General features: G+C 47.6%; 1 protein-coding gene across 1 annotated transcript in view; it reads right to left on the reverse strand.

The window, feature by feature from the left end:
- ZBTB16 (zinc finger and BTB domain containing 16) overlaps positions 1-24,191 on the reverse strand; it is a 231,499-nt gene that overhangs the window by 94,041 nt on the left and 113,267 nt on the right. The window contains exon 3 of the mRNA XM_003418200.4: positions 21,719-21,816. Within this exon, the coding sequence (XP_003418248.1) occupies positions 21,719-21,816 (98 nt within the window). The remainder of the gene's footprint in view (positions 1-21,718; positions 21,817-24,191) is intronic.

The raw sequence follows: 24,191 nt of genomic DNA on the forward strand, positions 1-24,191 counted from the left end.
TGTTTGGTTTCAAGAAGACTTCAGGGGATATTTTAGGTTTAAGGTTTAAAGATTGTCTCAAGGCTATAGTTTCAGGGGTTCATCCGCTCTCCATAGCTCCCGAAAATCTGGATTCCACGGGGATTTGAAATTCTTCTCTGTTTTTTCTCCCTTTTGATCACGATTCTTCTGTGCAATCTTTGATCAAAACATTCAGTAATGGTAGCCGGGCACCATCTAGTTCTTCAGGTCTCATGGAAAAGGAGGCAGTTGTTCATGAAGGCAATTAACCACACATTCCATTTCTTCTTCCTATTCCCTGGATGGCCACTTGCAAGCTTTTAAAACCCTGAACCAGGATAGAACAAAAGCACTAAACACAATATTAGGCCAATTAACTGGGATGTCCCATGAAACCACGACCCTAAACCATCAAACCAAGAAATCAAAACCCATGAAGTGTTTGGTTGTACATCAGCAGCCTCAGCAGCTACTCTTTTTTGTTGTTGTTGTAAACACATCAAATGACCTTTGCCAATTCAACGTTTTACTGGTATATAATTTACTGACAGGAATTACATTAATCAGCTACACAACCCTACCTTTCATCAATGTGATTTTTCCATCACCATAAACCGAAACTCAGTGTTCCACACAAGCAATAATCCACCCTTTCCCCCTCTCTCCTGCCCCTAGTAACCACTAATAAACTTTGGTCTCTATACATTTGCTCGTTCTTATCTTTTTATATAGCGAGGTCATACAACATTTGTCCTTTTGTGATTGGCTTGATGACAACTGGGAAAGAGGCCCTGCCACCTGGCTCACCAATCACAACACACCTCACCTCCATCTCAGATCTGAGCTCCAGGTGCTGCCACCCTCCATCGCCCTTCCTCAAGCCCCCTGGTGGCACCTTAAGGCTGCCAGTCTCTCCAGGCCTGCTGTGGCTTTCAAAAAACAGAGGATTTCTATTTTTAGCCCTTCTCAGCCTAATAATACTCCCCAACACCCATTCAGCTTAATCACTTTATTGAGGACAAGAAGCAAGCTCTCCAGCCTGGTCGCTTCTGATGTTAGGAAGTAGTAAAATGTTCAAACTGGTTAAAAATGACACTCATTGGCTTGCCTTTGGTATTTCTGAAACCTTAATTGTGGCTCAGGCTGTGGATCTAAAGAACCTTGCAGGTTTCAGAGTCTTGCTTTCTTACCCCCTGCACCATAATTGAGGTGTTGCATTACAATCACAGCACTGACGTTTTTCAGGCTCAAAATTCAGAAGCCTTGAGACTCTGCATTTTTCACAACAGAGATATTGCCTGTCACGCTTAATGTCCCTTTCTAGGATTAACCCTCTCCCCACAAAAAAACAACGTGCCTTTTCTGGCACTCGCCCTGCAAAAGGTCCAGGTGGGGCGACTGTCTCCTAAGTGAAATCTGAGGCACAATTAAAGTGCATCTGACGACTAAAGTGACATCACACTGCTGCCTGAAAGCAAAACCACTTGTTTGGTGTGATTAGAAGACCTGAGAGTTTGGTGTGTACAGAAAACAGACTGTTGGCAGCTCCCCTGTGTACACCTTTGAGGCCATGATTTCCAACACCGTTGTTGTTCACTGCCAGGGAGCCGGCCCCCGACTCATGGCGACCCATGCACAACAAAACAAAAGGATGCCCAGTCCTGTGCCATTCCCAGAATTGGTTGCAGATCAGACCATGTGATGCAGAGATCTCACTGGCTGATTTTCTGAAGGAAAGTGACAGGACTTTCTTCCTAATCTTAGTCTGGAAGCGCTGCTGAAACATGTTCAGCATCATAGCAACATGCAAGCCTGCGCTCACAGACAGTGGTGGGTGCATACAAGGTGCATTGGCCAAGAATCAAACCCAGGCATCCTGCATGGAAGGTGAGACTCCTACCCCTGAACCACCACTGCCCCATTCCAAAGCTTTTAGAGTGAGCATCTGCAAGCATGGAATCCAGGCCCCATAAAACGAGGCCTAGGAGAAGTAGTCAGCGTGGAAAGGAAATGGAAGGAACTTTGCTTCAGAGGTTAAGAACATGAGATTTGGAGTCAGGCAGACCTGGGTTTACAGCCCAGGTCTGTCTCTTACTAGCTGGGTGATATCAGGCAAGTTAACTCAGTTTCTTCATCTGTAAAATGGGCACAATAACTGTACCAACCTCAAAGGGTCCTTGGGAGGATTAAATAAAACAGTGCAGTGAGTTACTTGGCAGTTATCTGGCACCTGATAAGCCCTCAGTAAATGTTGTTATAGTTGGCTGCTATGGAGTCTGCCCTTGACTCGTGGTAATCCCATACACAACAGAACAAAACATTGCTCAGTCCTATACCATCCCCATGATTGGTTGTGGATCAGACCATTATGATCCACAGGGTTTTCATGACTTATTTTTGGAAGCAGATCACCAGGCTTTTCTTCCTAACCTGTTGTAGTCCAGTTGATTTTGACTCAGGATCCCTGGTGGTGCAGCAGTTAAGTGCTCAGCTGCTAACCAAAAAGTCAGAGGTTGGAACCTACCAGCCACTCCGTGGGAGAAAGGTGTGGCAGTCTGCTTCCATAAAGATTACAGCCTTGAAAGCTCTATGGGGCAGTTCTACTCTGTCCTATAGGGTGTCTATGAAATGAGCTTTTCTCCCTAGTCCATCTCAGTCTAGAAGGTCCACTAAAATCTGTTTAGTATCACAGAACACACAAGTCTCCACTGACAGACAGGTGATGGCATGAGGCACACTAGCCAGGAACCGAACCATGGTCTCCCATATGGAAGGCGAGAATTCCACCACCGAACCACCACTGCCCTCCAGTAAATGGTAGCTGACACTCTAATTGTTGATTTTGGTCTTCTTCTTTCTACGTGGGCTCCTTCTAAGACAAAGTGTTTAGTCTTTGTTTCTTCAGCCTTGAACAGACAAAATAAGTTTAAACCACTGAAAGAGGAATTTGAGCGCCAGAATGGCTAACCATAGCCAGGTACATGCAGTATCAGGATTCTTGGGGCTCCTACGGACTGAAGGTGGTTAGATTGAGCCTTTCCCAAAGCAGGAGTTTTGAGGGGATGATTCTCCAGTCTTAGCTGTAACCAGGTAAACTACAGATGTGTCCTAAGCCTGGACACTCACCTGGAGAAGGCTCTTCAACATTCCTGGGCAGCTTCCCAGCCTCCTCCTTTCTCCTCTTCCTTTCCTTCTTAGGTGAGGTGTTTGAAGCACCTCCATAAACTTCCTGCCCTTCAGAAGGCAGAAGCAGAATGCCTCATTAACTTTTTTAGCTAATTTTACAATTTAACCAAACACCACATCCCTGCCTCTATTCATTTGGCCTCTGACCGTGACAAACTTTTCTAATTGCAAGATGGAGGAAGAAGACAGGTCCAGGCCAGAGACTGAAAGCAGTGCTGAAAAATAAAGGGGTACTTTTTTCTTCTTTAAAAAAAACAGCTCGGCACTCGCTCCTGGAGCAGAATTCTAGGCTGTGTGAGGCGGAGAGGGGAGGGGAGAAAGCTACATGGAGTAAGAAGGATGGAGTGCTCTGGTGACAATGACTCCCATCAGCCTGGGGGAGCCGGGGGCTATACTGCGAAGCACAGTTACATGCTGTCCTCCGAGGGACATGATTCAACACTGATGGGCAGCCGGCCAGACGCGAGGCCGGGCCACCCAGAGGACATGTTCAGCTTGGCAAGACCCCAAGGCCCCTTCCAAAGGGCATGGGACGGTCTGTTCCCAGCCCACTGAGAGCAGGGCTGTGGTTGGCGGTATCAGGCTACCTCCCAGTTTGGAGTCTGTTTGGGGGTGGGATGCGGTGGAAAGCTACCATGCAGGGGCAGATTATCCAATAGGCAAGGTAACCATGGGCTTACTTGTGCTTACTTACTCATCTTTAGTGAACAATTTCAAAGATATGGTGAAACCCATGTGAAATTGTTCACTACAGATTAGTAAGTAAGCATAAGTAAGCCCATGCTTACCTTGCTTACAGAGTCCTCTGTGCGTCAGGGATTTATATACTTGAAGAGAGGCTTTGATTCTGTAGGAAGGTGCTGTGAGGTTAGGTGAGAGACAGATACCAGCCATACCTAGAAGCACAATCTCTAATGTGCTGAAAAAATGTGAAATTGTTCACTACAGATGATCTGGTAAGCAAGGTAAGCACCATGCTTACTGTGCCTATTAGATAATCTGCCCCTGATGGCATGTCCAAGACAGTTTCACCATACAGAATCCTAGAGCCTATGAGATAGAAAATAGGAGCTCTGGTAGCACAATGGTTAAAGCACTCATTTGCTAACTGAAAGGTTGGTGGTTCAAACCCACCCGGAAGTTCCTCCAGGAAAAAAATCTGGTGATCTGCTTCCATAAAGATTACAGTCTAGAAAACCATATGAGGTATCTACTCTGTCACATGGGGGTCTCTCTGGGTGGAAAATCGACTTGATAGCACCCTAAAAGCAACAACAACATGGGATAGAACCCCCCCCAAAAAAAAAACCATTGCCGTCGAGTCAATTCTGACTCATAGCAACTCTATAGGGCAGAGTAGAACTGACCCACAGGGTTTCCAAGGAGCAGCTGGTGGATTCAAACTGCAGAGTTTTTTGGTCAACAGCTGGGCTCTTAACCACTGTGCAACGAGGGCTCCAGGTAAGACACTCAGGGAGTGTCATATCAGTCCTATATCTACAGAACACAGCTCTTCCATCCAAGACAGATAGAATCCCGGGAGCGAAAGAGGGTATGATTCAGGGCTCACTGCCTGTAGTCAGGCTGCACAATTCTAAGGGTTATCAGTCAGTATGGAAGATAATGCTCTGTGAGTCTCTCTGCTCCCTGGTCAGCTGTGCCAGGCTTCCAAAGCCTGCCCCTGCCCGTTTCCTGCCTACATTCTAGGGTGTCTGACTCCAGATCTCAAATCTCAATCAAGGCAAAGCTGGCCCGATAGGAACTGCTAACAGAAAGGTCAGCAGTTCGAAACCAGCAGCGGCTTCATGGGAGAAAGATATTGGCGATTTGCTTCCATAGAGACCTACAATGGGGTCAGTACGAGTCAGAATCGACTCCATGGCAGTGAGTTTAGAGATGTCCCACAGGAGCCCTAGTGGCACAATGCTTAAAGCACTCCACTGCTAACTAAAAGGCTGATGGTTCGAACCCACCAGCTGCTCTGCAGGAGAAAGATGTAGCAGTCGGCTCCCATAAAGATTAAACCAAAACCATACCCATTGCTGTCAAGTCGATTCTGACTTACTGCCACCCTATAGGACAGAATAGAACTGCCACACAGGGATTCCAAGGAGCGGCTGGGTGGATCTGAACTGCGACCTTTTGGGCAGCAGCCAAGCTCTTAACTACTGTACCACCAGGGCTCCTTCCTACAAAGATTACAGCCCTGGAAACCCTATGAGATAGTTCTGCTCTGTCCTATAGCATTGCTATGAATTGGAATTGACTTATTGGTGGAGGGTTTGGTTTGGTTTAGAGATATTCCAGGTTGTTCTCATTCAGCCTCAAAGAAGGAGCTGGAAGATCTGGGCTGTTCAGGCAGAGATCTCTGAGGGATAGGGGACTCCCCAAAGATCTGGTCTGTGCCTTTTCTGCTCCGGGCTTGTATTAAAAAGCCAACCGAGGAAGACTTCAGCAAATCAAAAGTTTCAGGGAGTTCTCTGCTTACCTGGAGTTACCTTGTTACTGAAAACGACTGTGGCCTTGCATAATTACTCCAGCAAAATGCAGCCACCAATGAGCCCCCCCCCCCCGTGCTCAATTAGCTTATAATAGTCAGTGAGAGAGCCGCAGAGGTTTAACCCAACTACCCCAGAAAACTTCTTATCCCAACTATCTAATGAAAAGTTTACAACTTGCTTCTTTTTTTCCCCCTCTGGCAAGCGGAAGAATTCCAATCGAACTGGGGCTGGTTGGAGACAAAGGAAGGGAGTACTCTAACTACTGAGGAGAAGTCTAGAAGAGATGTCTTGACGAGTTGCCTCCTGGACAGAGCCCAACTAAGGGAGCCCCTTACTATAGAAGCACCCACCCCTTTCTCCTGCTACCTTTGAGTTTCCTCAACCTTCAGTAAAGACACATCCAAAAAGATGGGCTTGGTGCACTGGGTGCTTCAGCCTAATAGAGTCCTCTAAGTTCCTCCATGTCCCCTCCAGGACAGCCAAGTGTCTGTCCCCATCCTCACTAAGAAACAGCCCTCTAAGTTATGATACTGGGTTTCATGGAACCCTGGACACTGAAGATATATTTTTTTGGTTTCTCAGGTCTTGTATGAGAAATTATACAGTATTCTAGATCTGTACCCCAATCTTAAGTCTCATTTTGGCATTAGTGATTGTTCTGTTTCAAAATGGTGGGACTACCTGAATTGCCAGCTTTTAATTTTTAATGCAATGTTTCTTAACCTGGAGACTAGGCAGGGCCATAACCATCTCAAGGATCTAAGGGTTCTCAAGTTCAAGATTTGGGCTCTAAGCCTCTTCAAGACTGCTGTAAGCAAAGGAGGAAAAAGAGAAGGAAAGAAATGGGAGGGAAGATACACTTGCTTGGCTGGCTCTAACTCACAGAAGTCCTTGCTTCTTCTTGCCAGAAAAAGTAGGTCTATTTCCCACCACAGAGCTCCACCTAGACAGTCCATCAGGAAAATACAAAACCAGCTGCTGTCTACTCGATTCGACCCATGGTGACCCCATATGTGTCACAGTAATGCAGTGTCCACAGGGTTTTCAATGATTGATTTTTCATAAGTAGATCACCAGGCCTTTCTTCCAAGGTGCCTCTGGGTAGACTCGAACCTCCAACCTTTTGGTTAGCAGCCGAGCATGTTAACTGCATTGGAAAGACTCCATCAAAATCTCATAAGCTTCTTTCCGGAAGACTTTCATTATCACCCTGGTCCTTGGGTGTCTCTCCCTCCCCTAGACTCTGATAGCACTTACCCATTCCTGCTTGTGGGGTGGTGATCACACCCAGGCTTGCACACCACTTTCTCCCACCAGTGTGCTCATGTGGTCCTCTCAGCCAGACCACAAGCTCCCTGTGAGTAAGGACACTGGTTTCAGCCCTGTGGGCTTTGCTCACTATTGGCCCTCAGTTGACAACTACTAACTGATGAGTTAATTCCTGAATAACTTCCCCCTAAAAGAGAGCCACATGCAGTGACCCAGAGCAGTCATCGAGGTTTCTCTGCTGCCCAACCTTCACTGTGTGGTTCCACTTGGCTTAGGTTTGGGTCCACAGAAAAGGTGCCAGCATCCTCAATGTGTGCCTGGGGAAGAGGAGGTTATTGGAGGAACAGATGTAACTCATCTCACGCCTAGTGGTCCAACTTCACCGGACATAATCGGAAATCTTCCTGACACTCCACTCCCCAAAACACCAGAATGGTCACAACCAATCGGTCACAGGTTCCAACTTTCTGGGGTGCAGCACTGGTCAGCTGCATCACTCAACATCACAGAGTGCCTCCCCTCAGGACCATAACACCCACTGGGTCATCATGCAGGAAGGACCACAGGCATTGTTCCTGCCCCTCCTCTGCGTGGGTTGGTTGTGGGGAGGAGGGGCAGGGGAAATGACACAGTCCAACTCTCCCCTGGGTGGGAGAACCTCATACCAACCCAGCAATACCTGCTGACCACTTGACCCCCGCCCTACAAGGTGAACATACATCCCAGCCACAACGGCAGCTACAACTGAACACATACTTCTAAGGCCACACACCTGTTCCTGGTGGCCCGGGTGCAAGGCACTCGAGCCAATTACTGTGCGGCCCCGCCCCACCCCCAGGACCCCGGAGGACAGGCCCTTCACAACCCTCCCTAATTCCAGTCTCTGACATACCAGTTATCTCCACAAAGAGAACAGCAGCCATGGGGCACTCTCACAACACTAGCCCAGGGGCCAGGTACAGCCGAGTGTGGAATCCTAGAAAGTAAATGTGTGGGGGACAGGGAGCCTTGGGCTTGACTCCGGCTGCACTACTTCCCAGCTGTAGGACTTTAGGCAAGTTATTTCAACTCTTTAAGCCCTGGTGTAGTCATCTGCAAAGCGGAATCAGTGTGCCTACCTTCCAAGGTTAAGTGACTTCACATACGCAGAGCACCAAGCTTGGTGCCTGAACACTGAAGGTGTCCAATAAGTACAAGTACCTTTACCTCCTTCCCTCATCTCCACCATCCATCCTGAGCCATTCATTCACTTGACAAATATTTAATGAGCGCCTGCTATGTGCTAGGCTGCAGGGATGCAAAGGAGCAGGATACCCATAAGGACCCTGTCTTCCTCCCTCGTCGTCTAGGGCAGACTGCTGACTCTCAGGCCTGGAAGGAATCGGCGAGCTCTCAGGGCCTATTCCCTACCATGCGCCCATCTACACACCTGCCCATTCACCCATTTCTTTTTTCAAAAAAACAGCTGAGTTATAAATACCATAGAGGTAAACTCACTGCTGTCAAGTCGATTCTGATTCACAGCGACCATATAGGACAGAGTAGAACTGTCCCATAGGGCTTCCAAGGGGCAGCTGGTGGGTTCCAACTGCAGATCTTTTGGTATACAACCACGCTCTTAACCACTGCGCCACCAGGGCTCCAGGTAGCACACAGACGCAGAACCAAATCAAATGTTCTCAAGAAGCCGAGAGTCTAGTCGTCGAGAAAGAATGAGCAAATAAATAAATAGCTATGACACAAAGAAGATGACAGGTGCCATAAATAAGGGGTAGCTTTTTTAAAAGGTGCAGAGCGATCAGATGGCCGGCCTCTGGTCCTGCCCAGACAGACGCACCCTATGGTTGAGTCTGCTGACTTTGAAAAGAGAAGAGAAAAAAGAACACTCCCAGGTCTGACATGGATCCAAGCATGGCAAACAAGCCGGATCCGTGTAAAACAACTAGAGGCAGGTAAGAGCCCTTTCTGGCAACTCTCAAAACTCATGCTTCCTGGAGCTGACTTGGTAACTGGACAGAGCCAATACTATCAGAATCCTAGAGATTAAAAAAAAGAAATCATTTAGCTGTTGTTAGGATGATAAAAGAATCTTGCCATTCAGGGAAAGGATCCCCATTCAAAGGAAGGAGGGGCTGCTGGGGGAGAGGAGGAGGGGTTTGGGAAAAAAGGGAACTACCCCACAAATATGGATCAGGGCTAGAAAAAACCAAACAGCAAAGGAAATTTATGCATTGTAGTTGCTTTACTACCTAATCAATTCAGTAATTTTAAAAACAATTTTATTTATGTTCTAGTTACCACATCAAAACTGCAAAAAAAAAAAAAAAAGAAAAAAAATCCACAGATGCTAAAATAATACCTCGAGGCATCTATTTTTAATCAGTTAAAAAAAAAAAAGAGGGGGGTTAAACACACACACGCACACGCACACGCACACACACACACACACACACACACACAGCCATGGCTTCTATACAATCTCTCTCGGGCAGACCACCAACCCTCAGAGAGAGAAGGAGAACACAGCCAAGCCTTCTCTGAGAGCCTTCCTGGCTGCTGAAAACCGAGCTTGTCAAAAAAAAAAAAAAAACAAATCCATAATGGCCCGAGGCTCCTCTCCAATCTATTTTCTGCTCAGCTGGTTTTAAATGAAGTTATTATGAGTCATTAAAACACCCGCAAGCCAGTGGAAGTCAGCCAATTACAATTTTAAATTTAGCCTGTTCTCTGCCCCATTCTCTTGTTTTCTTCCTTTGCCCACAGAATGCTGCTGCTGTTATTTTTTCCCTCCCTGCCTTTACCCAAAGTGGAAGAGACAGTTATGAAAATGCATAGTACCGCACGGAACGCAGAATCATTCATATGAAACTCAAACTATTAAATTAAAAAATGCAAACTTCGGCACCCTCCAAAGTCAACCCACTGGATACCTCAGACACTCCCGACTCAGCCCTAGAAGTGCTGGGGCTATTTTTTAAATAAAAAGGCTCTTTAGTGGGCTCCTGTTGAAAAATATTCACGGATATAACACAAAATAAGCATATCGATGGTGGAAGCCGAGAAAGAAAACACCATCATCAACATCCGAGAATTAATAACAATGAAGTTGAAATTCAAAGGTAAAGCAGGCTTTGCAATCAAGCATGAATGTCAGTATAAGTCACTAGATATGATGAGCTCATTTCGTTTTTAAATCTGCAAGGTAATGGTCTGTGCAGGGCCATTACAGCAAAGGAACAATTTTGAGTATTTCACGTAAATGCTCCTTCTCAAATCTTTTCTCTCACACATGTGTGTGTGTGCGTGCGCACACGCATACACACACACACACACACACAAAATGGTCTGATTAGGACTCTACTCCTTATTTCTCAGAACACAACTGCAGCTTTTCCATAAAAAAAAAAAACCTCCTACAAGTTAAGTACCATCCTACCTAATGAACTGTCCAATCCTACTTCCTCCACCAACCCCAAAGAACAGAGTCTGCAAGCTCCACAGAACAGACCCCGAGGCCACCTCTGCATGCACTTCCCATCTCCTCTGGGACCCTTAACCTTCCTGTTCCTCTCCAAGATACATACATAACACACACACACACACACGCACACGCACATGCACATGCGCGCACACACACACACACACACAATGAGAGCTCTATCCTGTGCCTCAGCTAGACTCACAGTACTACTGTCTAGGGAAGAAGGAAAACCAAAGCCACAGGTGGAGGCAGAGACCCTGGGAAGGCGGTGGAGCACCTGGCAGAGGTGTGGGCATTACGCAGTTCCATCCAGTGCCACTGAAGGTCACTGTGGAGGCCAGGATGGCCACCATGTTGACTAGTATGAACCCACCCACCTGGAGGTTCTGGGTGAGATGAGATTTAGAGTCTATCCGTATCAACCAGCCTTACTGGGAATACCAGGTGGCCCCCAGTCAGCTCTGACTCACGGTAGCCCCAAGTGTGTCAGAGTAGAACTGTGCTACATACGGGTTTTGATGGTTGATTTTCTGGAAGTAAATCACCAGGTTTTTCTTCCGAGGTGCATCTGCGTGGACTCAAACCACCAACCTTTCTGTTAGCAACTGAGCACATTAACTGTTTATACCATCCAGGGACTCCAAGCCTCATGGGAAAAGAATATGAAATGCTTCTGGAGGTTTCCAGGCCCACTGACCAGTGGCAGTTTGCCATAGCCAAGGAAGATCTGTCCTGGCCCCCGCAGGATGCCAACCTGAGGACTATTAGCATTGCTGCCCCACATTCCAAAGGACCCCAGAGCTGAGAGATTTCACCATCCTACCCCGTCTCGAGTCTCCCCATTCAGTTGCTCCAACTGTGGGGCCTTCAACTGGGAGCTCCTCACGGTGGTTCCTGGAGGCCGATTCTCCCTGAAGCTAATAAAGCTGATGCTTCAGGGCCCCTTACGTGCACCAGCCCCTTTCCTGGGAGGGGTGCTAATACTTAATATTCATCATGTTGTCATCCTTTTCTTAGAGAGGACACCCAAAACTGTGTCAGCTTCAAGCCCCATCAAACCTGCCAGTTGCCACTGAGTCGATCACAACTCTTGGTGACTCCACGTGTGCCAGAGTAGAACTGTGCTCCATAGAGTTTTCAATGGCTAATTTTCTTTTATAAGTAGATGACCAGGTATTTCTTCTAAGGCACTTCTGGGCGGACCTGAACCTTCAACCTTTGGGTTAGCAGCTGTTTGTACCACCCAGAGACTCCCCACCAAACCTACGTCTCCCTTGGCCATACAAACACTTGAGTGACAGGATATTCACTTATTTAACAAGGAGCCCTGGTGGCACACAACAAATACTTACAAAAGCCTTCCATGTGTCTGGCATTATGCCAGGCAATGGGTAGGTGCAGGTGAATGAAGCTACAAGATGTTTGGCGTATATTACACTCAGGTGTATCTTACAGTCCTATATGAGCCCATTTCCAAAAAGATACATATATATATATATATATTTTTTTTTTGCACAAAGTCCATTAAACCTGTTGCCTTCAAGTCGATTCTGACTCATAGTGACCCTATAGGACAGAGTGGAACTGCCCCATAGGTTTCCAAGGAGTGCCTGGTAGATTCAAACTGCAGCCCTCTTGGTTTGCAGCTGAGCTCTTAACCACTATGCCACCAGAGTTTCCCAAAGTCCACTAAGGACCCTGAGAAGCTAACCCTGCTCATCTACCTGCCTGTCCTCTGCTCAACTTAATATTCAGGGACTCAGGAATGGCAAGAGTCAAGCCAGGGAGGCCTCATTCTGGTCCCCAAGAGGCAAGGGACAAGGAGCACACGAGGTTCCAGGTGCTGGGGATCTCTGGGGGACTCCCTCAAGAACCTCCCCAGGCCTTCTGTGCCAGGGTGACATTTTGTTCCCTACCCCAGCCACCCTCAACTTGCAAGCTCAGAAACTCTGAGGGAAAAGAAAAAGAGAGGGAAAGAAGACCAACCAAGACAGATGGTGACGAAGACAGATGAAGGTGTAAGAAGGCAGACAGAAAACACATAGGAGCATCATGAGAGGGATGAAGGCAATGCAGACACAGGGAGAGAGAAAAAGAGATGAAGTGAGATGAAAGGAGACTGGAGAAAAATGGAAGGAGAGAAGAGGAAAGCAGAAAAATAAACACCTGCCACCAACAGAGACCTCAAAGAGAGCACGGAGGATAATAGCCTGCAGAAACTGTGATATATGGGAAAATGAGAATCTGATTGCACAGGCGTAGCCCTGGAGGACTGAGGCCCAGGCACAGGCAGGTTATAGGGTCAGGAACCGGGCTGAGGGGAGAAGAGAGCGTTTGAAACCCACCTAAGAACACTTCTGGCAGGACACATGTCTGGGAAGCAAAAGGAAGGTACAGAGACTCTGGAAATAAGAAAATGGTATTTATTTTGGGTCTATCCCACGCAAACATCCCTACCCTACAACCCCATTACCCATCCATCCCCAAACAATGGCCAACAAAGCAGAGGAAAACAAAGTAGAGGAAAAGAGAGAATAGGAGAATCAACAGACAAACAGAGAGAAATGTCCCAATATCCTCCTCTCCAAGGTACCATTCATTTCATATGAAGAACGTCATCAGCTAGCCCTACAAAATCATGTGCTGTATGAAAGGGGGTGTGTGTGGGAGAAACCACCCTATTTGGGGCTAGAAAAATCATTGAGAGAAAGAGAGAGAGGAAGGTTATTACATAATTTCCACTTTCTTTTCTCCACCCTTAAAGTAATGTTCTATCTGACAGGCTCCTCTCCGAAGGGGGAAAAATGACAAATCCCATCCAAAATTCAACAGCCTGTGTTCTGTTCACAGAGCACACAGTGTACTGTACAGCCCATAAAACTCCAAACAGCCTCCAGACACTGCTGCAATCGTCCTCCATCAAAACACTTTGTCTTGCATACAAAAATAAGATACAGCGTTGAACAGAATACCAAATCAGCCCATTACAGTACAGGGAGACTGCTACTTAGCAACAAGGGGGCTCTAAAGCCTCGATGCACTACAGGAAGCAAAATCTGTCGAGCCTGTTGGGCAAATGATAAACATTAGCAGTATTAAAAAACACAAAAGCCATGTAAATGGATAGACATAATGTGGAAACGAATTTATAGAATAAATTGGGATGGGGGATCGAAGTAGGGAGGGAAGAGGCTGGGATACAGAGGGGTGGATGCAATGCCTTCCCCAAGCCCTGCTAAGGCACCATATGGAGATACAGACATGAGGATTTTGCGGGGGAGACACGCGAACCCCCCTCTTCACACAGGAGTTGGAGGTGAAGGGGTAGAGGAGAAGCGGCGAAAACACTGTTTAATACAATGGCCTGCAATGAACTTTTGGAACTTTCTCTGTTCAGCCGGCCTGATGTGCAACTTTCTGGGCTTGGGGACCCAGGTACACCCATCTAGCAGCACCGAGGCTGACAGGTGTGGAAGGTTTACGTGCCGTGGGGCCAGCATCACACCCCACACCATCCCAGGATCTGCCACTTTCTGTAAACAAAATCCCTAGCCAAAAAAGAAAAAAAAAGTCAAAACACCCCAACAAAAAAACCAAAAACACCCCATCTGAGCTGGAGAATCAGTATATTTCATCAGGTAAAGGGGAAAAATACTCTGGCTGTGAATCAGCAATGGGGTTTCGGATCCCAGCCAAAACAGGAGCTAAAAAGCAAAACCATGTTCTTCTGGTCTCAGTTGAGGCTCTTGAGGCAGAATGGAGAAAGGGGGCGGGGGGGGGGTGGAGGGGGGATGGAACAGGGAGGGAAAGAAATGTATTTTTCATCAGCCAGTGTATAATTTATAAACAGCATTAAACAGTTTTTGTTTTCTTTTTCCTCTCTCCCGTGTATGGGCTTGGACAGCAGTCAAGCCTGCATTAATTTCTGCTTTGGGTACAGTGTGTTCTTGGAGGCGCATCTGCAAGCGATCATAAACTCTCTGGAATGCTGGCAGAACATCCAGACCTGCCGGCAAGCCAGTGACGACACCACTCTGGGAAAAAGTTCGGGAAGGTGGCCAAATTCAGAGTAGGGAGAGAGAAAGAGGGAGAGAGAGAGGAGCGTGTTCAAGAGAGAGCTGGGGAAAGTGGCTTCTCGCTGCCCTTTCTTTTCTCTGCACCCCCATCACCTAATAAAATGTGCAGCCTCTGAGCAAATCGCATCTGATCCCCCCGCCTTGTAACGTAAACAATCACGCCCACCTATTCTGGAGTTGTGAGGTACTTAAAGAACCTGAAGGAAGTTTCTCCTCCTCTTGTTATCTCCTGGTTTTACCTTGATGACACAAAGCTGACCAGAAGGGAAAGGCGACACCCATTAGAGACGAGTGAGCAGCATTCCAGTTGTGTTGTTGCCAACTCATGGTAACCCCATGTGTGGCTGCTTTTTTTCAAGTAGATCTCTAGGCCTTTCTTCCCAAGCATCCCTGGGTGGACTTGAACCTCCAACCTTTCGGTTAGCAGAAGAGTGCGTTAACCATTTACACCACCCAGGAACTCCACGGAGCAGCACAGAGTAAATGAATTGGGTGTGCAGTCACATGTGCCTGGATAACCCCCAGTCTCTTGCTTTTAGCAAATAGCTAAGCCCAGAAGGGAGAGGTGAAAAGAGAGAAGGGAGCTGCAAAGGTCAGAAGTAGCTGCAGGTCCCAGGAAGCCATCTTTGGATCCTAAGATGCCTTTCTAATCGTTGCTGTGGGACCAGCCTCTCCTAGGCGTTCCAGGGAATTTGCAGGCTACTTGATCCCCCACCTTCTCTGTCTTCAGGAAGAACTCTGAAACCGAATTCTAAGTGCTGCAAAAAGGCAGAAGTACAACTCACAGATCTTGGACATCCTGGAAGTTTTTTTTTTCTTCTACTCAGGCATGACAGGGGGAAGCACCAGAGAACTGGTCTGGTTTCTGGCTCTAGCACCTCCATCACTTTTCACTGCCAGAGGGGTGACCCAGGCCCCAGACGACATGCCACGGCCAACCCACGCTGCTGCTGGAATCAGAACATCTACCAGTTACAGACCTAATTCTTCCCCCATGGCTCTCACTATGAGGAAGAGTCTGGTATCAGGGATGGTTTCTCAGCAGTCAGGCTCAGGGTACCCCAGACAAGGACTGGGGGAGTGGGCAGAGCAGATCTGTCACCTGCCGGGACTGACTCCCAAAGAAAGGCTGCAATGCCCCTTACCTGTGCAGGTGCCACAGCCTCTCCACACCCTAGCCTTGCCCCCGTCTTGACTGCCAGTCACTCCATTTCTCCAAGGAGGTCTTATCAATCCTATACTCTGGCCTCGTCTACAGCAAGAAGCCTAACGGCCCTTTCTATTCCAGAAAACGCAACTTGTCACTCCCATACTCAAGTTTACAGTGGCTCTCCAGTGCTGCTGGATAAAATGCAAACCATCTTAAACCCTCCACCATCCTGCTGCACCCCTCCCTTCTAAACCCAGCAATCCCCCTGTCCTCACTCCCACACAGAGCCCACACTTCTCAGCTACACACTGGACATCTCCACAGACCATGTGGGCCTTCACTGCTCAGTGCCTTCACTGCTCAGAATGCTGCTCTCAGCATCTACTCAAGTTTCACTCATCCTCCCCAACAAACTGGAAGGAATGCTCTCTCTTCTCCACAGACTCAATTCTCCATGGCCTACCCCTTTTTAAAAAATGGTCCCCAGGGTTCTGGAAAAACTGTTGTTCTTTTAGGCCCTGTAGGTGCTGCTCCAACCCTTGGTTATCTTCTGTAAAATGGTTTGCTCTACAGACCCTTAGAGGCCACTCTTACTGTCAGCTCCCTGCATGCAGCTCTCATTTCATCAAAACAGAGCAGCAAGAAAATACCACATCACCTAAGTATATATAGGTCTCCTCTGAATCTCTCCGAGAACTCTTTCTTGGCACTTCTACTGTGGCACATTTCACAGGCTGTCTCCTTTCACCATTATTTTACAGCCAAACTTATCTCCCTTCTAGGCGTAAGCTCCTTGAGGGCAGGAATACTGTGGCCCTTTCTTTGTTCAGGACACAGAGCCTGACACTTAATTAGTGCTTATTAAGGATCCACTGACTACAAAAATGAATGACGCTCCCAGAATAGGAGGAGGCCCCATAAAAATGCAAACCCCTAATAGTATGCCATGAGTCAAAAAAAGGGGGCAGGTAGTTCCGGGTGTGCTGATTTGTAATCCACCAGTACCTTAAGCCAAGCTGTGGGAAATACTACCTAATGGGAAATCTTAAACTAGCAAATCTCAGAAACAACTGGGGTCACTGCCTAAGACTGTGGTCTCTGTGTGGATGTCCCAGAGCTGGGAATCATCTTACAAATTAGAAAGAGGAGCAGCAAAGAGATAGCATGTCCACAGATGCTCCAGGGCCCTGTCCCCACAAGGGATAAGGCAGCAAAGGGTGGGCAGAGAGGCTTCAGACACATCCCCACAGATGGGGATTCTTGCCTGCTCACACAGCCACAGCCCTATACTCAAACGTCACCCCCCACGACCACCCAGCAGGGCCTGCTTTGCAAAGCACCTGGGGTTATCTCCCTTCCTACCCCAAGCCTCTTTTGCTATACTCAAACCCTCCTGGCCCCAAGAACCACTTCTAAGAACTCGGGTTATGGCCAGATCAACCTCATTAGTTAACGAGTTAACCACTGCTAATTTAAACTTATTGTTATCAGGTATATCTCATAAACACTTGATTAGTTAACGCATTCAAACAGAAATAAAAACTTCAATTAAACTGAACATTCACTACTACCATTTAGGGTCTTAAATAGGGGGAAAAAAATAAAAGGGAGAGAGGGAGAAAAAGAGAAAGCACCATCCCTAAGAAGGGTCTCCCACCGGGTGAACTTCTAATTAAACAAATTGTCAATTTCCACACAATGAAAACTGATTTAAGAGAGTAAATTTAGTATTTGAGTCACCGAAAATAAGCATTCACGTTGTAGATCTCATAAAGGCTGACTTCACCTGACAGGGAAAGGAAGAGGACAGGAGGACGAAAAGGAGGAAAAGCTGGGAAGGAAAAACAAGCTCGAACATTTTATTCCTTTCATAAATAACATCTCCTCGGAATTCAATGTGGCCTATTCTTAAGCATTGGAAAAACTCCGCTGGCCTCCTTCAATCCACCCCCATCAGATTAGAAAAAAAAAATTTAATCGTGTATGATGACAAACTTGGCCCAGCACTCACTGTACATACTGTACCCACAGCCTGGCGCCCAGCCAGGCCTGGCCCAGTGCCAGAACTACAATAACAAACACAGGCAGTGCTCGCCAAAAGGGGGGTGGGGAGCAGCACGCGGAGCTAGCAAGGAAGTGAGTGCTGTTCAGCTCTGCTGAGCAGAAGCAAACAGCAGGAACGTGTCCATGCAAGGGCAACAACAACACCTGGGGGAAGCCAGGAGGACCCATGATCCCAGACTCACTTCTCCATGGGCTCCCCCCTTTTAAAAAAACAGTCCCCTGGGTTCTGGAGCAACTATTGTTCTCTTAGGCTCTGCACTGGTACTCCAACTCTTGGTTAACTTCTGTAAAATGGGTCTGCACTACGGACCTTTAGGGACAATTCTTGCTGTCAGCTCTCTGCATGGAGCCCTCATCTCACGAAAACAAAGCAGCAAGAAGACCTTGTGCCGTCTAATTAAAGATCTCCTCTAATACATATCACTGTTACCAGGCGTCTGGGGAAGGAATCAGAATGTGTAAAGCCCGACTTTTGCTTCTGGAATCAGAAGGAAAACCTGGCACCAACCAGCCCAGCCCTCCAACCCTAACTCCCAAACAAAGCCCCAGGACCTTCACTGTTTTAACAGGGGGTCAAACCACTCAGGAAGTGTCCTAGCCTCACTGAGCGCTTTCATGCAATCCTATTTTCAAGTCATTCCAGCACAGAGGTGTGAGGTATGCGGGACGATAGAAAGAGAAAAAAATAGAAAGTGGAAATACCAGGCTATGAGCTATCTGCAAGGGCACATTAAAACACTATTATGACTCAGCATACCTCTCCCATCAGCAAATCCTCCTTTACAAGGGCATTGGCAAGGACAAATCACTGGGCACAACCAACCTTCATTAGCCAAGAAGACAGGCACTGAAAGGGAAAACTCCTATGTGAGACCATGGGGACTTCAAGTGGCATCCTAGTTGGGTTCTGAATGTACCTTCCCAGGGAACCCGAGGCTCCACAGGGTGGGGGTGCAAAGCCCCTCATCTTGTCTGAACTGGGGACTCCAGGCCCACCCTAAAACATGTAAACAGCTCCTCTCCTATCTACCTGTCCCTCCCCACCCCCACGAACACTGCTGAAGAAGCACACACAGGAGATGGCTGGCCACACTGTCAGGAAGAGGGGGGTGACGTGGGCCAGTGGGCTCCTGGCTGGCCCCCAGTGAGCCCGGGGACAGAGCCTAAACAGCTCCTCTTGCAGGAGAGACCAGGCAGGGGACTGCAGGGACCCTGTAGGCTTCTAGAAAGGTGGGAGCAGAAGCCACCAACATTTATGAAACACCAACTATATGCCAGAGACTATGCTGTATATGCCATTAACACATATTCTCTTAATTCTTAGAAAAAAAAAATTATGTTAGCAATGCCTGTGCTTTATACTCAACAAATATTTGTTGACTCCAAGAATGTGCCAGATAGCTAGCCTAGGCTAGGCCCCAAGTAGCTTATCGTCTCTTAGCAAAAGAGAAGGAAAGAGAAATTACATTTCCTGAAAGCCTATTATGAATCAAATCTGAGCCTCACAACTTCTCTGAAGTAGGTACAAATTCTCATTTCACAGACGAGGAAACTGAGGCTCATACAGCTTATGTTTCTTCTCCAAGATCACACTGTTGGAGGTGGGTGCCTAAATTTCTTCCACTCTATCACCCTGCCTCCCAAGTAGGGGAGATAAGGCAAATCCAAAAATAACCATAACACAAAGAAGAAAGATTGTGCCTAAAGATAACATCAGATAAAGGAATTCAAGCACCCAGAGGAAGGGGGATGACACTGTGGAAGGGACTGGAAAGATCTGGATATGAGAAAACTGGGGAGGGCTATTCCAGGTAGAGGGAATGGAGTGAACAAGCCACCAAGCTCTGAGTAATGAGAAATAATGCTTATTGGGACTGAGTTACAGAGAGGGCAAGGGAGCTTTAACAATAGGCTGAGAGTGTATTACCCCCATCTAAGTGTTTGGCACCACATGGTTAGAGACAGCAGGGAGGACCCAGACTCTGCTCTTGGGTTGGAGGAGTAGGTTCAAACCACACACTGAACTCTAAACAAAGAGCAAAGCTGAAGAAGATACAAGGCGCCAGTTACTAAAGCAGAACACAAAGAGTACATGAGTCCTGAGCAGATGCCAAACACAGGGATGACTGGGTGAGGCCTCCGGGCCAGGGTGAGGCCAGTGGGCAGATGGATGTGGCTCCATAGAGCAAGGCATGGAGACTCCATGGGAAGGAGGCACAGAACACACCGAGACATAAGGACAGGGCGGTCAGACAGGGCCTGGTGTGGTCAGGTCCCTGGATCCAAAGAATGAGAAGAGAGGGAGAGTAGTTAGGGCACTTTTAAGAAGAGCCATGAAGGCTAGGAAGGCAGACAACATCCAACATGGGACCTACAGCAAGACAGTGGTGAGCGGAAGCACAAAAAACTACCCAGTAGCATTTACATGATGGTACACACGATGCACTGGGGCGTGGGCATAGTGGAGACAGCCAGCCAGACCGGAAGCTTCTGGAGTTAGATGATGGGACATGATCCAGGGCGACAGCTTCAGAAGTGCAGAAAACAGTGGAAGGTGGAAGCAAAAGCAACCAACATTTATGAAACATCAACTGTATGCCAAGGATTGTGCTATGTATGTATGCCTTTAACATATATCCTCTCACTTAATCCTAAAAAGAAGAAATTACAGGAGTTTAGTAATACCTGCGCTTTACAAATGCAGAACTGGGGCTCAGAAGATATATTTGCCTGAGGACACACAGTTATATTGCAAACAGGATTTCAACCCCAAATCTGTCCAACCCCAAAGCCCACGCCCTTTCATAAACACTAAGCTACCTGCCAAGGTCAGGTGTTTGAGGCCACACAGGGAAAGAACATGTAGAAGCAGTGTGCTACCATTCTCATTATCCTTTCCCAAACTATTCTACCACCATTATCTTAAACTCACTACCCCCATGCATCTCATCTAACGCTTTGAGTTGCCGTTGTCAATTTGACCTCACATAGATAATGCTTTTAAAGGAACACAGCGCTCTAAGACGTACTTTTTAAGATAAACAATTTTTTGGTTCAAAGAAGACTTCAGGGGATAGTTTTGGTTTAAGCTTTAAAGTTTAAAAATTATCTCAGGGCAATAGTTTCAGGGTTTATCCAGCTTCAAAGGCTCCAGAAAGTCTGGATTTCATTGAGAATATGCAATTCTGTTCCACGTTTTTCCCTCTTCTGATCAGCATTCAAGAAGATAACCCTTCCTCCCTCACCCAACAGAGTGACTCCAAGGTTGGAAGGCAGGAGAATTGGAAGGAAGAGAGCACCTCCCCTGGCAGGGAAGGGGTGAGGCCTCTGCAAGCCCTTAGCTTTGAAGCAGCAGTATCAGGCTTCCTACATCCTTCTCTCCACTGAGGACTGCTGGGCATGCTGGATGGCTAGCACCTCTCCCCTTTCCACACCTTATGGGGCAAACTTGCTTTGCCTGAATCCTCCAGTCAACACATGGGCAAAAATACCAGCAGCCACACAGCCAACCCCACTAGAATTGGATAACATTAACTTGCAAAAAAAAAAAAACAAAAAACCAGCATGCTCTAACTAGCTTTGTGTTCCAACCTTTCTCTATCTATTTAATTAAAGGCTCCTGTATAATGTGAACCCAATAGTCAGATTCATTAGACAGTGAGAACCTAATTCCACAACTGTTTTGCTAATGAAACTGCAGTCTACTTTGGAAGGTAGATCACACAGGGCACTGGGTGCCAACGGTGCCCTGGGAAACCCAGGAGCGTGCGGATGGGTTCATTCGGACAGTCACACAGTTGGGATAGCCTTTTTGCTCCATGAACCTGGAGGGAGCATCCAGGTTGGCCAACTGTTCCACGGAACAAGGTGGACCAAGGCCCCGGCCAGCAGTGGGGACATCCATGTCATAGCAGGCTCTGAGTAGGGGGTAGGAGGGGATGGGAGGTGGTTGCCTGTACCCAGATGGGCCCATCAGGGCACCTCCGCCTACCTGAATGAGCCAGTAAGTGCATTCTCAGTCGCAAACTATCCAGGAAGCGCTTCCCGCAGAGCTCACACCCGTATGTCTTCATCCCACTGTGCAGCTTCCTGCAGGGAAAGGAAAAGACAGGTTGCTGCTGCTCTACCTGGACAGAAGGCAGGTGCTCTCCCTACCTGGGGCTCTGCAGCCATCTCTCAGGCAGGTGAGCAGGAGGAAGGGAGCTAGAGAGCATGGGTGCTGGAGATTGGCATTGATGGAGACACACCCCTGGATCCTCTGACAGTGTAAACTGTCCCCTTTCCCACGGATCACTGCCAAAGAAGCATCCATTCCTGGTCTTGTACAAGAACTAGAAGAATGGGGTACTTCCTACTGCTTTACCCACTGCTACACGTGAGACCAGAGTCCCTGTGTGGTGCACTGGTGAAGCACTAGGCTGCTAGCTGAAAGGCTGGAGGTTCAAACCCACCCAGAGTTGCCTCCGAAGACAGGCCTGGTGATCTGCTTCCAAAAGGTCACAGACTGTGGTGCAGTTTCTACTCTGCACACATGGGGTTGCCATAAATTGGAGTGGACTAGACGGCAACTAACAGCAGTAACATCTGAGGCCAAGGAGAGGACAAAACAGATCCAATTTTACCAAGAAGCACCCAGGAGAGTTCGACAGACGTATGTGCGCTGTAGAACTTGCGCAGGCCCTACCTGGGAGCCACCAGACCCGTGTCGACCCTGGTCCCAGCACTGCCCCCACTGTGCCGTGAGCATTCGTACGCCTTACCTGCTGCTCAATGGTCGGGCTCAGGAGGGCTGCGCCTGTATTCTCCCCCCTCACATCTCCAGCTCCCACTCCAGGAACTGGCACGAGGTAGGCTCTGCATGAGCTGATTAACAAATGGATGCGTTCAGGGACACAAGATGCTCTTTCCCAGGGCATCCAGATATTCTTAGAACTACAGAGATTTCCCAACATGCACCCTTCCCCTGAGGCCCAGCTTAACAAGTGTCTTCCCTATGTCTTGTCAGAGGTTGAGCTCTGACATGAGGAAGGGTTTAAAGAAACCAGATAACATCCTTCTACAAATATAAGATGGTGGTGGCCATTTGATTTTCCAAAACACTTGATGGGCATTATCTCATTTTACCATCACCGCAGTTCTGTGAGGTGGGTTGAGCACATATTATCATCCCTAAGAGGCAGAGGCCCAGTAACAACTGGTCACAGGTCCAGCCTGAGACAGTACTTGAACTGACCCCCAACCCAGGACCTTTTCCACCAGATGTGCTGTTCAGTCATGAGCCATCAACGGAGCCAGTAAGATGCAGAGCAGCAGGCAGGCAAGTAGGGGGAAGAGGGCCTGGGCATGGCTCTGCTCTGCCGGCTGGAGTGTGGGCCGTCTGGCCTGGAACACTGACTCTCCTCCCACCCACACTCCTGTTCTCAGGCTCTTATATGCCATTGCCAGAGCCAGCCTCCACCTCCGCCCCAGTCTCTAAGCCTTGCCCACAACTTCCCTCAGCCCCAAGGAACAGGGCAGGCAAGGGCAGCCAGAGGCAGGATCTGAGGGTGGAGGGCCAGGTAGGAGTGAAGACAGGCCCTCTTAGAGCAAACAACCTCTTACAATCAGAATGTTCACATGTCAAGACCGTAGTAAAAGGCTGGAGAGCTGGTACTGATATTAGGTAAAACTGTGGGTGGAAAGACAGTATCATAAAATACACTCAAGCCGGCAGTGTCCAGATCATGAAAACGAAACCAAGCCACCCGCTGCTACTACCTTCCAAATCTCGTAATTAGAACCCAACAGGGTATCGAAAGCATGTGATGCCCCAGGGGGGTCTCCTTAGGGCCACAGCATACAGTATCCAGTTGTGCGCAAGCCTTTTTATAGTGGTCACACGCAGTCTTCTCCCTTGCAGAACTCTTTCACAATCGTGTTGTTTTGTTTGCTCTCTTTCCCTCTAACCCCTTGCCAAAGGCCAGTGATTTCTCAATCAAACACACACACACACACAGACACACACACACACACACCCTTATCCACAACATTGTAGTGCACCCCACCCCCAGGTTATCTTACTCCTAGCCATGGCTAATCTATCCAAGTTGAGAAATATTAACAGTACAGAACATTTTAACTGAACAGTCTTAACTCAAAATATATTTCACAATGCTGGGCACTGGGGCGTGTACTAATAGCTTTTTGGGCAAAGTGTGTTTTTAAATACACATCCAGGCATGTGAGTGTATGTGCGTGTATGCGCGCACACACGATAACTGAGTACTCCTGTCACTTGCCCAGACATGACAGATGTTTGCTTTTTCAAGAGATGTTCCATGGAGCAGCAAAGGCTCTACTCACAAATGGTTCAGCAAGTGAACCACCTGCATATGTTCATGATCAAATCTGAAAACAGGTTTCTGTTTTATTTTTATTTTCCATCCTTTTCTTCACTGGTGATTTGTTAGCTTTCAGGAATGCCC

This window comes from Loxodonta africana, chromosome 15 (assembly GCF_030014295.1).
Source record: "Loxodonta africana isolate mLoxAfr1 chromosome 15, mLoxAfr1.hap2, whole genome shotgun sequence".
Classification (NCBI taxonomy): domain Eukaryota; kingdom Metazoa; phylum Chordata; class Mammalia; order Proboscidea; family Elephantidae; genus Loxodonta; species Loxodonta africana.